General features: G+C 39.3%; 2 protein-coding genes across 3 annotated transcripts; both read left to right on the top strand.

The window, feature by feature from the left end:
• Nucleotides 1-438: 438 nt before the first annotated feature.
• LOC115116300 (COMM domain-containing protein 3-like) lies at nt 439-5166 on the top strand. Its single transcript, XM_029644775.2, has 8 exons — nt 439-600; nt 1290-1401; nt 1732-1795; nt 1914-1948; nt 3244-3304; nt 3454-3510; nt 3598-3660; nt 4875-5166. Exons 1-8 carry the CDS (start codon nt 462-464, stop codon nt 4932-4934), a joined length of 591 nt encoding a protein of 196 aa, XP_029500635.1. The 5' UTR covers nt 439-461; the 3' UTR covers nt 4935-5166.
• An 887-nt stretch (nt 5167-6053) lies between these two features.
• Nucleotides 6054-15715, top strand: LOC115116299 (polycomb complex protein BMI-1-A-like). 2 transcript variants are annotated; one of them, XM_029644772.2, is made up of 10 exons: nt 6054-6416; nt 10346-10476; nt 10874-10970; nt 11210-11265; nt 11497-11547; nt 11892-12000; nt 12302-12347; nt 12656-12754; nt 12997-13077; nt 14236-15715. In XM_029644772.2, the coding sequence occupies exons 2-10, from the start codon at nt 10359-10361 to the stop codon at nt 14563-14565; spliced, it is 987 nt and encodes a 328-aa protein (XP_029500632.1). In that variant the 5' UTR covers nt 6054-6416; nt 10346-10358; the 3' UTR covers nt 14566-15715. The 2 variants fall into 2 exon arrangements, with proteins under 2 accessions (XP_029500632.1, XP_029500633.1); XM_029644773.2 differs by lacking the exon at nt 6054-6416 and adding an exon at nt 9318-9623.
• The last annotated feature ends 913 nt before the right edge of the window (nt 15716-16628 follow it).

The following is a 16628-nucleotide window of genomic DNA, read 5'->3' as shown; positions in this document are numbered from 1 at the left end:
CCTAGGCCTAAAGTAAGCCCAGGACTAAAGTAAACCCAGGACTAAAGTAAGCCTAGGACTAAAGTAAGCCTGGGACTAACGTAAACATAAGATTACTTCGTTAGGTTTACCCTCCAACTTCTTCTGAGTGCAATGACGTCACGTCTATCAGTTCACCTCCTCGAAAAGACCTTTGGAAATGGGGGCAACAAAAGATGTAGTGCTCTGTCCTGTAGGCTCACATGGTCAATCATGATTTAGACCTACTCGAGAATAAACTATGCCAATATATTTTTCCTGAATGAAAGATAGGACTACTGTAGCCTAAATGAAACGTAAATACGTTGTGAAACTATAGATGTTTTCACTTCTGTACAAGCAGTGAATGAACGCCGTGTGACTGTCTTATTTTATCCGTTCTGCATGCAGTGTCAGCTGATCGCGTCACGTGATCCGGTGTCGTGGGTCATTCCTCTCTCAAAATGGAGTTGTCTGAGTCCGTGCAGAAAGGGCTGCAGTCTCTAGCAGACGCAACGTTTTTCGACATAAAAACCTTCTCAGTGTTCATAGAAGTGGCTTTTCGCAGTTTGCTATCAGCCCATGCAGATCGTAGTGTTCTCGGTAAGACCGCTCTGCCTTCCCTTTTTCGTGTCTCCGTTTGTTTCTGCTGCTTCCAGAGCTTCCGGTTTATTCCCAGTTTGATTTGAAGGCTAGCATCATCAGTTTGAAAGCTAGCTTCATCAGAAAATCTCAATCTTGGAATATACGATACAGTGTAACATCCATCGATCTGAAACGTATCAAATGTAACAGTGTTCGTATTCTTCATGTTTTAAGTGGTAGCGTAATCGGATACTTTGTAGCTAGTTCTGGCCAGGAAATGTGACAATAGGCCTACTGATAAGGCTAGTGAGGGTGCAGGCTTGGCTACCGTTCTAAAGTGATGATTTTAGGAAGCAATCTGGAACCAAAAACTTGCAAATGGCATTGCTCCCAATTACGACATTTTAGATTTTTTATGAAGTTGTATGTTTCTAGTTGTAGCCGAAAAGAGTGAATTAATTGGGCTATAGAATTTAGTGCGCGTGCGTGTGTGCGTGCGCGTGCGCGTGCTACAGAATGTTGCATGTTGTTAATTTGTATTATGAATTGTATCCCTTTTGGTTAAGTTTAGGTTACTGGAACTGGAGAATATACACTCTAAAGATGATTAGGCTCACTATACAACGATACAACAGTTCACAGAGAGATTAGGATACAGTTATTATAGATGTGATGTATAACTGGTAATTGATTTTCTCTGATCATAGATCAGCCTGAATTTAAACGTCTTGACCAGAAGTTGCTGAAACATTGTCATACTGCTGCCACGACCTGCATACTGGAGGGGGTCAAACAAAATGCTGACAAATCCACTATAAGGTAACGCTTGGTCTGTCCTGTTATATTATTGCAAATGGAGGTTGACCTCTCTGAAGTTGGTGAATAATTAATCTTGACGGTCCCCCAGAGCCTGGGGACAATGTTGGAGGAGAATAGACCTAGACCATATTTTACTGTCCACACAATGTTGAGGGTTTGCCTTTGGCTTGATAAGATGGTGCATGACAAAATGTGGAGCACTCTGCCATCGAGATTATTCCACTTCACCGCCTACAAATCAAATCAGTTGGTCTTGATCAGGAAAAAGACAGTGTGAGTTCATTATGATTACTGTATTGATAAAAAATGGAGCTGATTTTGTCATTGCAGTGCGTGCCTGGAGGATGTTGGTTTTGATGCGGAGAGAACAGAAGTTTTCTACACTACGTACCAGGTGATAACTAACTTATTATGTTAATAGCATGTTAATACCTTCTCATTGCAAAGAAGTTCATTTAAAATCCATTCCAGATCTCAACCCCAAACTGTCTTTTTTTTTATGTGTTCTCCAGAAATGTAGAAGTGATCTGGAAACTCTATTGTCAAGGTGAGATTATGTCTGTATTTCCTCTAGGCCAATTTGAAATGCCATAACAATTGATGACTGGAATTATTGCGGCTGAAGCTTTGAGTGGACAAATCTACTTGATTAAAAAAAAAAAAAAAAAGATTTAAAAATAAACTACTATATTGTCTGTTTGTACAAAAATACTTCTGGGTCACCACAGTACAGATACGTTTGTTCACTGTGGGCCCACATTCTAACACATCTCAGCAATGCAGACACAGTGGTATAGAAAATACTTTATCAGAGTTGGATTTGTGTTCTGTTTCTTATATGGCTCATGGAACATCACTTTAGTGACATCACTTTAGTGAGGATGCAGTTTACAGTTCATTAACACCCCTGTAGTCCTACAAATGGTATTGATCTCTTCCATTTACATTTTCCAGTAATATTATATATTTTGCCCAGTACACATTCCCATCCCCATTGTACAGCCTAAAATAGAGGAGTGGACATTAAAACCATATAGAGGTTTTCATTGGATACAAATGTGTTTGTTTAATGTTTGAGTCATAGAAGTTTTGGTGTTTATTTCAAATGTATTGAACAGTTACATTTAGACACTGTGACATCAGAAAATATATATTTTTCATTTTCATAAACCCAGATGAGTAAACTGAATAAGCTTGATTAGCATCGTTGCAATTAATGTGATTATTTTACACAATTTTTAGCTCAATTAAAAATAAAAGATTATAGCTACTGAGCTGTCAGCACATTGACCATATCGCTTCACTTTCCTAGAGAGCAGCAAACTAGGCTATGGAACTAGCCTAAATCAGTTCACATTTATTTGTGACTTATATTTTCGCATGATCTCTTGATCGTTTTAAGATTGTTGAATTGCCATGCAAATGTGACATGACATTTTGGTTCAAACAAATACTTTGAATTGGTTTATTTTCCTTGGAGAAAGTGCAGTTATTTTACGAGGAGAGTTTGTTTGTAGCGCATTGATATACGCTGCTTTTACGCTGTAATTAATCAAAACGAGTGGCCCCTTTGTCTTCATCCTGACAAACAAACTTCATAAATCTGAAAACTGTTTCTCTGGGCCTGTTCCCCATAAGGCTCCAGCAGTGATAAGACGTGTTTGATTTTTACACGTAATATCACTAAACTAAATGTTTCATTTAATAAGGCTACGGTTGAACAGCCTAGAGATACATCTCTATTCACGGGATCATGAATGCATGCTCTTTGCCTTGTGAATATAATATTTTAATACTATATGTATCTGGTAGCCTAATTCAGTATTTTGGTTATCGTTTTAGTTTAGGGAGATGCCCACCTCATATCAATGACGTGTCCTGGCGCCTGGAATACTGTATCAAGGTATCGGTTGGTGATAAACGGCAATACGATCAGATAATTATGGTTTCTAAATCATATAGTGACTCGGTAGAGCTATATGAATATATATATATATTGGATACAAATGTGTTTGTTGTCTATATATAGCTCCAACTTTGTTTCCATGACAGAACGGCCATGTGCATAAGGTCAACGAGCCGTCCTATCTGATTTCATTAAACGTTGAGGTATGTTCCTTTCCAGAACCCAATGATCTAAAACGGTTTGGTATTTAAACGTGTCATCATAACCGATGTTAGCCTATACTTTTACAGAATGCCAACAACGGAGGATCGTCAGAAGATCTACATTTTAGCTGCACGATGGAGCAACTTCAGGTAGCTAATGTGTTGCAGCCTATATGGAATGTGGGTCGATCCATTAGTTGGTTAAGGTCATTTCACAGAAAGGCTGTGATAGTGTTTGACATGCAATTCTGAATGTGCTATTGATTTGAATAGACCACTGTATTTTCCAATTCAGCATTCGGCTCCTTTACAGATCTGTAGGCCTATATCATGAGCGTTTAGGTCCACGTGAATGAGCACAAAGACAATCACACGGAGAAAAAAAAAACGTTTCGTTTGCAGCCTGCAATTAAAATGATTATTACACTTTTTCTTGAATAAGATGTCGTTCAACAATGTGTATCTAGATGGGTGTATATCTACTAGATTTAGCAGAGATGTAAATCTTATCCTACAAAATAGCTGTATTTTAGTCCATGTGCAGTAATCTAATTTCAATATTGTCCTGGAGACGGTTCGATCCATCGGATTTGACCTTTTTTTCTATCCAATTTATTCTAAATATGCATCTATTTAACAGAAAAACAATGGTGATTTCAATTCACATTTTTCAGTAATATCTCAAATTGTCGGTTGCCAAATCATCCATTTTCTGTGTGGATATTGATGGAAAGACTCGGCGGTTCAGCTTTTTTGACAGGGCATGCAGTAGTCTCAGGAATTAAAAGTTTAGCCTAAACCTATTCTTATCCTAAAACAAAAAGTCTCAATTGCGGGATGTTCTTTAAACTTTTGCTTAATTGAGTTCGATGTAAGCCAAATCCCTTATACTTTCAATGTCTTCACTGCGACCTGAGGTTGTCTGCTTCAACTTGTCAACATCTCATGCTTTGGCTTCTTCACTACATTTTAACCATGTAGCTAAAGCTTATATCCAGTTAATTGCATTGAAACAGCCCCATCAATGTATTTTGAAGAGTTTACTTTGTGCCAAGAGATAGGGAGTTTGTTCATGTGTTCGGAACACTGTTTTGAACACATGACGGTTGCATTCCTTTTTAGTTGAGGAACATTGTTATAATAAAAAATTCCGTTATGAATTGAAAAGGAATCGACTCCCATCCTTCCAGGTTTTATCAGAACATTTCTTGGTAATCTGATTTACATGGAGTGACTGAGGCAAGGTTATAATTTATATTCAACATCGTTTCTGCAGTCAGCGAGGGAAACCATGAAATGGTTTGTGATTCAAACTCTCCCTCGTTCACTGTTTTGTAGAGGACTGACTGTGACTTTGTTTTCAGGATTTGGTGGGAAAGATGAAAGACGCTGCCAAGAGTCTCGAGAAGGCTACGCAGTTGTAAACTTGCGTTGTGCTCGAAGAGCCCTGCAAGAACTGTGGAATCCGGTTTCTCACGTGACCCCTCTTCTCATCTGCTCCACTCTTCTCAAAGCAATGAAGTTCAGCGATTTCAAGCGGTGTTGATATTATTTGTGTCCGCATTGTATTTTATACTATGTCTTTCGTAAGTATATATACTGTTGGTTGTCCGTTCTGCAAAGATGTATTGTTATCAATAAACACGTTCAATGAAATGCATGTTTTTTTTTCTGGGAACTTGCAGGCTGAATAGGAGAGGAGCCAAATGATATTAAAGTAGGTTATATAGTCCAAGGCACATCCTTCATATCATCTCTAGATATGTAGTCTATGTAGAGAACACTTTCTGCCTGATATGAGCTTGTAGGTATTTTGGAAAGAGACTTTGCCAAATGAGGATTTGTGCCACATGACGACGAGAGCTGAAGGCGACAGGTATTTGTATCAAACAAATAATCCAAATTGGAGAGAACCTCGTGTCAATGGTGAGGATGACGTTACATATCTAGTTTATAAACTGGTGTCAATGCACTGTGGCAGTCATAATGGCTCGCCAAAGCGAACTGCACAGTTTATGGTTCAGAGCCTCGTCCTATAGCCGAGCTATTGTAGCCTACAATACTTAAAATTCTTAAACATTGGAAGATGCCCCTCTTTTTCAGGTCGATCCTAAATTAGTACGCTATGGGGTCATCGGTTATGGAATATAAACACCGTAGCTAAAGATTTCCATCGGCTCTGGTATGGTATGTTGGCAAAGGTATCCAAAGCATTTATGACAAAGACTCATTTTGCCAAGCTCATTCTTTTGGAAATAGACATGGGGGAGGCACAGAATAGAAACGGGAGTTGGAAAATCGCACGCTGGCTATTGTTTAGAAAACATCGGTGCTGTATTATGTTGTCGCTTTAAGTGCCACTAAAACGTTCAAAGTAAATGACCCAATCAGTCAACATGATGGGCTTTGGATAACCTAGATATTATTTGTGTCATTTTCCAAAGCATCATGAATTGGCGAGCCTTCCGAATACACCGACACAAATTTCCAGGCCACCCTTAAGGAATGATAGCACGTGACCAGAGCGGGGCGGTCGAACTACAAGCCATTTTGGGGACGGTGTCAGTTTCTACGGAGCCACACTGCTGCATTTTTCAAAGAGCCGATTTTGGAGGCAAAGTAATCAGGAACGCAAACACACCATTCGGAACGCACAGCCAAAAGTCTGAAATCTTCGACAACGGAGGACACTTTACGCACCTAAAGTGCACAGCAGGAGAAAAATACGAATTTTACGCATCTGAAATGAGCCCGGGGTTGCCTTGCACTCTCCGCAATTGACAGCGTCTCTGCAGCTCGTTCGTTTCAAGATGGCGGCTGAGCTCGAATTAATTTACTGCTGATCGCCTCCTAACTTTCATTGTCTCTCCGTCTCCAGTCTCGCAGATCGCCAGCCGAGTCTCTAGGTATGTATTATTCGATATATATTCTTACCAACGGACGAATAACGAGTGTGTTTTCGGCGTTTAATTGTGTTTTTCTGCGGGTTTAAATGGGGTTCCAGGAGGTGGTGGATGTGAGGCTTTGACGGTGTCTCGCGCACACGGACGTGGAGCTCTGTCCTGGCACTGGTTTTTAAATTTGGTTCCCTTCACGTGTATGTCTTGGTTTTGTGTTCAATAAACCAGCGCACCACATGACGTAGTATTTCATGTAATGATCTGTTGTGCGTGTTCACGGAGAGTGTTTCTGTGACATTTGTTAGATTTCCACAAAGTCTGTGATCTCAACCGAACAGGACGGAGATGGGTGAGGTGTTTACGGCAGCACACGGTTCAATGGTTCTCCTGGTTGGTTTGGTTCCATATACTGTCCCCATTTTATAGAAATAGGATCCTTTGGATGTTGGGGACATATCAGTGTGGTTGCATTACGCCCACGTCGCCAATTGTTGTTTTTATTAACTTAACTCTCCTCTTGGTGAACGGGTCCTCCGTAGCCTATATGGTGGAGGGTAAACAATTTCAATTATTAATGAAAATATCGTCACCAACAGTTGTAAAATATGGATTTGAACGTACACACACGCAAGCTGAGTGCATAACGATGTTGACGCACATGAATCATGCATGAAACCAATTTTAGGATTTTTCTTACGTTGGCTACAAAAGTCCATTGATTGATTGAGTACAAGGGTCTTGTCAAGTAGCTTACCATCTTGAAATGATCTATCAAATTCAGATAGTCCTATTTACCATCCGTAGCCTCCTTGATGTTGTATTGGGCCTTCATCAGCCATGAGTTTAGAGGATGTTTGTTTTTTCCTCTGTTGAAACCAACACTCTGGACGCTTTATGTTAACTCACAGTAGAGCATAACATGTTTTATAAAGTGGGAACGTGCATAATAAATGAACCCTGCAAAGATCAGACATGTCAGACTAAGGACGTTTTACACAGTGCTAGAACATTCTCTTGCTGGATTGGTTTGATACACTATGTGTTTGCATGGATCGATGGCGTCTGCTACGTGTATGCCTTGCTTCGTAATAACATAGGTATGATCAGTTTATCAACCTGCACATGCTGAGTGGGAGATGATCTGTCGTGTGGAAAGGTGCTTTTTGGTACTGAATATATATATATCCTAACGTTGTTTGACAGTTGACAACCTACCAATAGAGGATTTATGTGGGAGTGAGGTTGCCAACGTCGGTGCTTGTATACTGTTGTTGTGTCTTGATTTATGTTGATACAATGTTTCTGTTTGTGATACTTGTTGAATTACAACTTTGACGCCCAGGCAAAAAAAAATAGATTTCAAAGATGACTTATTGATCAATTCTATAAAGTGAGGCCTCGTCTTTCCCATAGCGAAATTCATATCCGAAAATGGTGACGCAAATCCAGCTGCTGATGAATATAGATTAGGGTTCCATCCAAAAAATGTCGAGAATGGTGCAGGGTATTATATATATAGACCAAAACAGTCAGCACTCGAGGACGAGGAGTGCTATACTGTATTATCTGTATTCATATTGTATTACCAGAGAAGAAATAGTGTATATTGTGTTTAGATTATACTTGGTTGATGCTCCACTTTTCCTTAATTCTTTTGGGGGAGACAAAAACCTGCCTGTCCTACATACCATTTTCAGCCATTCCTTTTATACCTAGAGAGAAATCCAGAGTTGCGCCATGCAACACACAGTTCATGCATGACCCAATGTGCTAGAGTACAGTACGCTAGAATGCAATTGGGATCCAATCTTACCAACATTGTTATTGATAATACCGCTGTTTTATGAGTCTCAACTAAAATGTATCTGGAAATACATTTTAGGATACTTTTTCCTCTAGTGCTTTATTGTTGTTTTCGAGTTGTGTCCTGGGTAATATGTGTTGTTCCATAGTGATGCTTGCAGAGGAAGTTACAATAGGCATGTTACTGCGTGGCAGCATTTACTTTACAAAGGCTCTGCTATGACCAGTGCCAGTTGTGCAAACATCAGCTAGTTAATCGATTGATGGCGTAACAGGCTGTTTGCGTTGCACACGATGCGTGACAGCCACTGTGACGACAATGCGGGATCCTTCACTGCGTTTCATTCAAATATATGTTTTTAATGACAAGAAGAGCTGGGGTATTCCACACCAGTGGAGTCCATATCGGTATTTTTATTCATATATTTTTCTCAATCTATTTGACATAAGTTGCATCCTTATAAAATGACGAGCCCGGTAGTTTTTCTTTCACCATACACACAGAATCGTTCCAATTTATATAGCGCGAGCGTGCTGTTACGCATGACCAGCAGTGCCCATGTGACTATGTTTCTTGTTTGTTCGTGAGTTTTATTCCTTGTGCCAGGAAGCCAAAAGCTTCTGCCACACAGAATCAGTCCATTTCCCCCATGTTTTGACTGAAGACTCAGACGGACGCAGTCCCATAGTCGTTAAGTTGGCACCGCAGTCACCATGTTGCAGAAAAAAAGCTAGTAGCCTATTAACGCCCCCCAAAAATGTATACAAAAAATATTGTGGAACTTATTTAAAAAATGTCCCTCCCTCCAGACAGTGTTTTCGAAACCTTTTCCTACACTACATTGCTGTTACCTGCTGGCTTTTTGAATATGGCCGTTATATGGCACTTAATTCGTGATCCATGCTGTGTTGGCTGATCAGTGGCGAGGTTTCTCGGGGGCTTCAACTTCATACGGGCAGAGAAAATACTTGGTCAATGTAATCTTAAGGTCGAGCCATGTTGTTATTGCACTGTGCCGCGCGCCCAGGCAGACTGCAGGATGCACACGGAAACGGCACAAGCAACGGAAAATATGTTTATCCAAACTAATGCGTAAGGCATGGGGATACGATTGGCTACCAGGAATTAGGAACCGAATGTAACTTGCGTCGGTGTGGAAATTGTTCCCGGTTGTCGGGAATCTCACTAATATATTCTAGCGAGGCGTTCTTTACAAAATGGCAGCCATGGTGTGGGGACTGACTGTACTCGCTTCGCGAGGGAAGGACTGATATTTATTTTCATTGCCTATTATTCGTCGTCACATTAGCATCAACGCGAGCGGTGATCGGTCTCCGAGCGAAGCAAGTCTCTCGGTATTGGTCACTGGCAAGATGCCAAGTAGTGCAACCTAAGTTGCCATAGAAACGGTAAGAATTTCCATGTGTGGTTACACCTGACACGGATTGAATTACTGTCTGCCGCATCCTCAAAGGTTGAAGGATTCATTGAAGAATATCGTATTCAATATTACAACTGGCCTGAATGATGTTGTCCATTATCATCGGGTTCCAATAGGCTAATAGAACGTTAGAACCCCTGTGCTTTGGCTCTTCTATACGGAATCGTTAGAATAGACGAGCTGGTGTAGGTTGGCTACGTGAGTCTATACAGCGTTTCTTCGTGTGTAGGATTATATGAGATCCGTTGAGCGAGGACCGCCGTTCTCCCATATATATCTATAGAGGAGCGCTGGGATGTACAGTATATATGAACAATCCCAATGAAAGGATGGATTTATGATAACGCAGTGCCCTCAACAAATCCACACGGATCGACTCCCACCAATTGCTACCTATCAATCAAGCTCTAGGTCAGCGTCTCAAAAACGCCCAACCTCTTCCCAGTTTATTATAGGCTACTATTAGCATAACGTATGGTGTTTTTCTACCAGTAGAACAACAAAACATCCTTCCAAATGGTTTAATGAACGACCGCTTGATCAAGCTGTGAAAGAACTGCAGACCCGATCGATAGGCATTTATTGTTGCAGTCTGTTAAAAAAAAAAAAGTATCCTCAATTTATAAAATCTTTATTATAGATATAGGATACCCGTTCCTGTTAGATTGTGACTCTTCCTCTCCCTCGCAGGTCTCTTCCTTCCATGACGATGCATCGAACGACCAGAATTAAGATAACTGAGCTGAACCCCCACCTCATGTGTGTGCTGTGCGGTGGATACTTTATCGATGCCACCACAATTATAGAATGTCTTCATTCATGTGAGTGACACAGGCTGAATACAGACACGGGAATTGGACCAGTCATGAAATGATGGTTGTAAATTCACACTATAGTTTATTAGTATTTATATTTCACTCTTACTTTCTCTTCTCATGAATGCATTGGTTCTGTACTATTCATGTAAGATTCACTGGATGCAACAAAGTACAAATATAAAAAATATAAAAAATGTGTGTGGCAATGAACAACTCTTCAATCTGAGATCCTAAGTGTCAGTGGCATTATTCATACCATTATTCATACCATTATTCATACCATTATTCATACCATTATTCATACCATTATTCATACTATATTTGAACTGTAGTGCGTTAGTGTAACAGAGTGTTAACCACTGATAAATGAATCCATCTGTTTTTTAAACTTGTGTTTCAGTCTGCAAGATGTGCATTGTACGCTATCTGGAGACCAGCAAGTATTGTCCCATCTGTGATGTGCCAGTACACAAAACCAAACCTCTGCTCAATATAAGGTAATGCATCACTTTGTTTCTTGGGAAAAACATTTTTATATTTAGCCGTACATTGTTTTGTCACATTTCTGCTGTTTGTTGCTATTATCCACCCAATGCAGTTAGATGTCATCAAAAGGATTGGTCTATTTCCATTAACTTTGGTAGGCTACTTTCTCGACATCTTTCAATTTATTAAAACCTCATAGCATGCAATGAGTTCTGGGTCAATATGACTGAGTATGAAAACTCTTTTCAAGGTCTGACAAAACTCTACAAGACATTGTCTACAAGCTGGTCCCTGGTCTCTTCAAAAGTAAGTGAAATCCCTCATATCAGTGATGTCATTGTCTTGTTCTCAGTGATGTCATCTGTATGTCCTGGCTGATTATCCTGTTTAAAATCGGAGCGGCTGTCTCCCCTTGCTTGTCTCCCGTGGAAAATAGATTAAAACCCTTCTACGGACACATGCTGAAATGGGTGCTATTTGTTTTGTGTTTTTAATCCCTATTCAAATAAACATTTGTTTTTTTCCCTCTTCCATTAGATGAGATGAAGAGAAGGAGAGACTTTTACGCAGCACACCCTTCTGTAGATGGTGAGTCTATTGGAAAGGTCAGCCAGGGTGCAAGTCCACTGGAGTTGTACCAAGTTAATTAATGTGTGTGTGTGTGTATATATATATATATATATATGTGTTATTCTCATGAAGTAGTTTTATTTCTAACCAAAACAGTTGAATAGGCTGTATTTATTTCCTGCTCCAGTAAGATTGTCTTGATTTTCGCCTCAAACTTCAATATATTATTAGCTGATTGTGACTAGGATTTCTGAGATCTCACTTTCACGGTTTTCAGTTTCTGAGGAAACTCTTGCAACTTGTTGATTTTGTTTGTTTGTGTGTGTGTGTGTGTGTGTGTGTGTGTGTGTGTGTGTGTGTAGCAACGACAAGGTCTAATGAGGATCGAGGGGAGGTGGCTGACGAGGACAAGAGAATCATCACAGACGATGAAATCATCAGCCTCTCCATTGAGTTCTTCGACCACAACAAGTACGTCAACAACATGTCTCTTACAGCCAGGCTTTTTGGAAATCATCCGATATACTTGAAATTGTCTAGGTGAATAATTATGGTTATTATAGTTCAGTGTGCTAAACTGATTAACTCAGTTGTGTTCGTGTGTCTATTATTTAGTGTACATGAATGACTTCCTTTCTAGAATACTTTTAATCTTGACTTTGGTTTTAGCAGTGTATTGTCATTTTTTTTTTAAGTTACATTTCTGACCATGAAGTTCTTGAGGTCATTATCAAGATGTTTTCTAACACAAGTGTGACATTGTTTTTCTCAGGGCTAAAAAGACAGGCGTGGCTGAGGACAAACAGTCTAAAGAACAGGTAGGCTGCCTACTGCTGAAGCTCCGGAGCGTTCCTCTGTCAGATAGTTCTGGATAGTCCTGACACTCTGTTGTTGCACAGAGCCTATTGATTGGTTTCTGATATAGAGTTTTTCTTAAATCTGGGCCTTTAAAGAGCTTGTCTTCAAATCCAACTGCATGTCTCATGTCTATTTTCTATGATGGAACTGGACATTATTAATACTTTAAAGTAGAAAACAAAATATAGTGTGTAGTGAAGTCTCCCTCAAATCCAATTGTCTTTAGAAACTATCTACATTGTCAGGAAATCTGTGTGTCCTCCTCCAGGTCAATAATAAGCGGTATCTGCAGTGTCCTGCAGCCATGACCATCATGCACCTGAGAAAGTTCCTCCGCAGTAAGATGGACATTCCTTGTACCTATCAGGTAAAGATTTATCAATTTTATTTTTAATTTGTTTGACTTTTTAAAATAACACAGCCATATCTCTTGCATCACTTTTTTATTTTATTAAAACATTGTTTATAAATAAGATGAATTTAGAAACAGTACAAATCACTGCAAGATGATTTGAAAATATATTATATCGGAGGACAATGGAAGTTGAATAGAAAAAAAATACTACTTAGCCGATTTAATAAAATAATTGTGTAATTTCTACAATATAGGTTGAAGTGATGTATGAAGATGAGCCCCTGAAAGATTACTACACATTAATGGACGTAGCCTACATCTACACTTGGAGAAGGGTAAGAAACATAACATTAATGGACGTAGCCTACATCTACACTTGGAGAAGGGTAAGAAACATAACATTAAAGGACGTAGCCTACATCTACACTTGGAGAAGGGTAAGAAACATAACATTAAAGGACGTAGCCTACATCTACACTTGGAGAAGGGTAAGAAACATAACATTAAAGGACGTAGCCTACATCTACACTTGGAGAAGGGTAAGAAACATAACATTAAAGGACGTAGCCTACATCTACACTTGGAGAAGGGTAAGAAACATAACATTACAGGACGTAGCCTACATCTACACTTGGAGAAGGGTAAGAAACAACATTACAGGACGTAGCCTACATCTACACTTGGAGAAGGGTAAGAAACATAACATTACAGGACGTAGCCTACATCTACACTTGGAGAAGGGTAAGAAACATAACATTACAGGACGTAGCCTACATCTACACTTGGAGAAGGGTAAGAAACATAACATTACAGGACGTAGCCTACATCTACACTTGGAGAAGGGTAAGAAACATAACATTACAGGACGTAGCCTACATCTACACTTGGAGAAGGGTAAGAAACATAACATTACAGGACGTAGCCTACATCTACACTTGGAGAAGGGTAAGAAACATAACATTACAGGACGTAGCCTACATCTACACTTGGAGAAGGGTAAGAAACATAACATTACAGGGGACATTTATAAAAACAGTTGAAACCTTGACTTTGAGCATAAAGTTATTTACAATTTAACAATGGAAATTGTGAACTCCCAGGCAAGGAAGTTATGCCAACCTAATCCCCCCCTACACACACCACACACACACACACACACACACACACACAGTCCAGTGGGGACATTTATTATTTAAGAGGTGTATTGAATTCAAATTTCAAAATATTTCTTTGCTGTTTGTATTTAAAGTCTATGTACATTTTACCAAGCTGGATGATTTAGTTTTTTGTAAATCATTATGTAGACAAATTGTTATTTCAACATTTTGCTCTGTGATATTTACACGGCCTATAGGTCTACTGTGGAATGCATGGAAGTTCAAAGTTCAAAAGATTTATTTCCCATGAAAGGAAACATTTGAGAATTGCATGATCGCCCTGCAAGCATTAATTTTCGAGCCAAATTAGGTCTAAATATTACAAATATTTTTCAGAATGGCCCTTTGCCGTTGAAGTACCGCGTCAGACCGAGCTGTAAGAAGATGAAGATGAGTCATCCGCAGCAGGAGGGCCAGAACAGCACTGGTCGGTCCGCTGAGAGCGACTCTGCCAGCGACAAAGCCTGCAGCCCTGCCGGCGTCCCCTCCACCTCCTCCTTGCCCAGCCCTGGTACCCCGGTGCAGTCCCCACACTTCCCCCACATCTCCAAACCCGTCAACGGCGCCTCCACCTCGGCCCCTGCCCCTACCAGACCATTCCCCTTCGGAAACAAACCGCGGAAGGCCTCGCTGAATGGTTCTTCTTTGTCCTCGGGACTGGCCTGAAAACCGGGCCAACAGCCAATGCCAGACCGCTCTGCTAATATCTTCATGCCAATGTCGTTCCATTGTTGTAGACGCTCTCTTTTTGTTATCGTTGTTATAAATATATGATATATGTTTAATGTAGTGGAAGTGAAGCATTTCTATAGGAACATAGCAGGGTGGGACATTAAAGGAAAAATCTACTCTAACAATATTTTAGTATTTTTTTCCATTAGTACACTTGATTCAATAAAAAAATATTTTGCATGTTTGCAGTCAAGTTTTCAAGATAGGATGTTCAAGAAGCGAATTGTCACTTGCCACATCAACATCATGATGATGTGACATTTTGCTTCTTCAACCTATCTAGAACTTGACTACTGACATGCTAAATAATCTGAGACTGTACAGTGGAATAGTGATGATAAAAATACAATTTTTTAGTTTTCTGTGGATTTTCCCTTTAGGTTAGTGAAAGGGATGTTGGGCCATGTGAAAATGTTAGATTGGTGGTGAATGGCAAATTTAATGTCCCCCAAAAGCTGCATTTTATTCCACAGATGTGACTGAAGATGGCCTTTTATATTATTTTCTTTCAAGTTTTTTTTTTCAAATCAGAATGCGTGTTGATCCTATTTTCAGTGTGTATTTCGGCATGGTGATGAAACCTTGTAGGCTTTACTAATATTTGAAATGGTTGCCTCTACATTGTTCTTTCGATTGGCTTTTGGAAAGCATTTCACAAAGAAATATTAATCTATATAATGTGTAAACAACTATTGTAGCTTTAGGTCCACGATTTTAGGGGAAAACATACGAAATATCTACGTAAATGTAGCCTGCAATGCTTTTATTAGGCTATACTCAAAATTGAAATCGAATTGCTTATAGCCTCAAACACCCTGAAGCCTTGCAGTCATCAAGCAGTTCAGAAAGTCAACACACACACACACACACACATGTATATAGCGAAATATATGCATATTTAATCAGCGATTGTCAAATACTTTGACCTGAACAGCCCCCCCCCTCCCCTTCATTTCATGCTCGATGACAAATGTTTTGATGTCTCCCGTGTTCTTTGTATCTATCGCTCGATTATATGGACAACTATTGTATTGTTACTGTTGCACAGCATAAAAACATCTGAATAAATCATTTTACACTTAAAGACGCTGGGCTGTTTTTATTTTGGGATATCTGGTGGTGTCTGTATGTACTTCTGTATTCATTTATAAAATATCTGTTAAGGTCCTATTTGGACAAATTTCCCTAGATTTGAGTCTCTTTGAATGTTTTCATTTTGGTTTCATTCATGCATTGTTAAGTTAAATATCCGTTGTTTTGTTGTTCAAATAATACGAATTGGCAGACAAAGCAGACCACCAAGGACATTTTGAAAAGATGGACAGATGTCTCTTACTGGCGCAGCACTGATTTAATTGCATTCAAAAGAGACCACTACTCTCAAATATTCAGGTTTTGTTTGTTTTGAATAGGCCCAGAATATCATTGACTAAGATATTTTCCATCACATTCAATATATGTAGCATAAAAAGGATTATAAAATTAATGGGTGAAAAAAAATTGCTGCGAGAAAGTTCCAGGTTTTCAGTGAAGAAAATCTACACATTTATTTAGGTGCATTTGAAACCGAAACCGAAAGAAAGTCATCTTTCTTTGTCAATTGCTTGTCGACCATCATGGAATAGAATATATATTTCAGTAATCTTTGTTTCTTTGTTTGACTTTCATATAATTTAAAGTTTTGCAATATACGATTTTATGTCGAGGTCATTTTCGTTAGCCGCACGTAAGGCTATAAGAACGTTTAATTTATTAGGCTGACATCGGTGTGTCTTCAAACAAGATTAGTCTATCCCCAAAAATAAACACGTTTTTATTAGGTTACATGTAATAAAATAATAAATAAAATAAAATAAATAAAAATATAAATATTAAAGGAGTTCAAATTGGATCGTATTTTGCGGGTGGAAGAGAGACACAGTTAAAGTTCGGGAAATAGGGATCAAGAGGACCAAGTCGTAGTTTACACAGCCTGTAGTCTGAAGCCGAAATCAAAC

This window comes from Oncorhynchus nerka, linkage group LG6 (assembly GCF_034236695.1).
Source record: "Oncorhynchus nerka isolate Pitt River linkage group LG6, Oner_Uvic_2.0, whole genome shotgun sequence".
NCBI classification, from domain to species: domain Eukaryota; kingdom Metazoa; phylum Chordata; class Actinopteri; order Salmoniformes; family Salmonidae; genus Oncorhynchus; species Oncorhynchus nerka.
The sequence above is the reverse complement of the archived record's forward strand: the minus strand, read 5'-3'. Positions and strand labels throughout refer to the sequence as shown.

Coding starts and splice junctions, on each gene's coding strand:
- LOC115116300 (XM_029644775.2), top strand. CDS start 462: ATGGAGTTGTCTGAGTCCGTGCAGAAAGGGCTGCAGTCTCTAGCAGAC. Junction 1,402..1,731: donor GCTGACAAATCCACTATAAG/GTAACGCTTGGT, acceptor TTGTCATTGCAG/TGCGTGCCTGGAGGATGTTG. Junction 1,796..1,913: donor TTTTCTACACTACGTACCAG/GTGATAACTAAC, acceptor TGTGTTCTCCAG/AAATGTAGAAGTGATCTGGA.
- LOC115116299 (XM_029644772.2), top strand. CDS start 10,359: ATGACGATGCATCGAACGACCAGAATTAAGATAACTGAGCTGAACCCC. Junction 10,477..10,873: donor TATAGAATGTCTTCATTCAT/GTGAGTGACACA, acceptor CTTGTGTTTCAG/TCTGCAAGATGTGCATTGTA. Junction 10,971..11,209: donor AAACCTCTGCTCAATATAAG/GTAATGCATCAC, acceptor ACTCTTTTCAAG/GTCTGACAAAACTCTACAAG.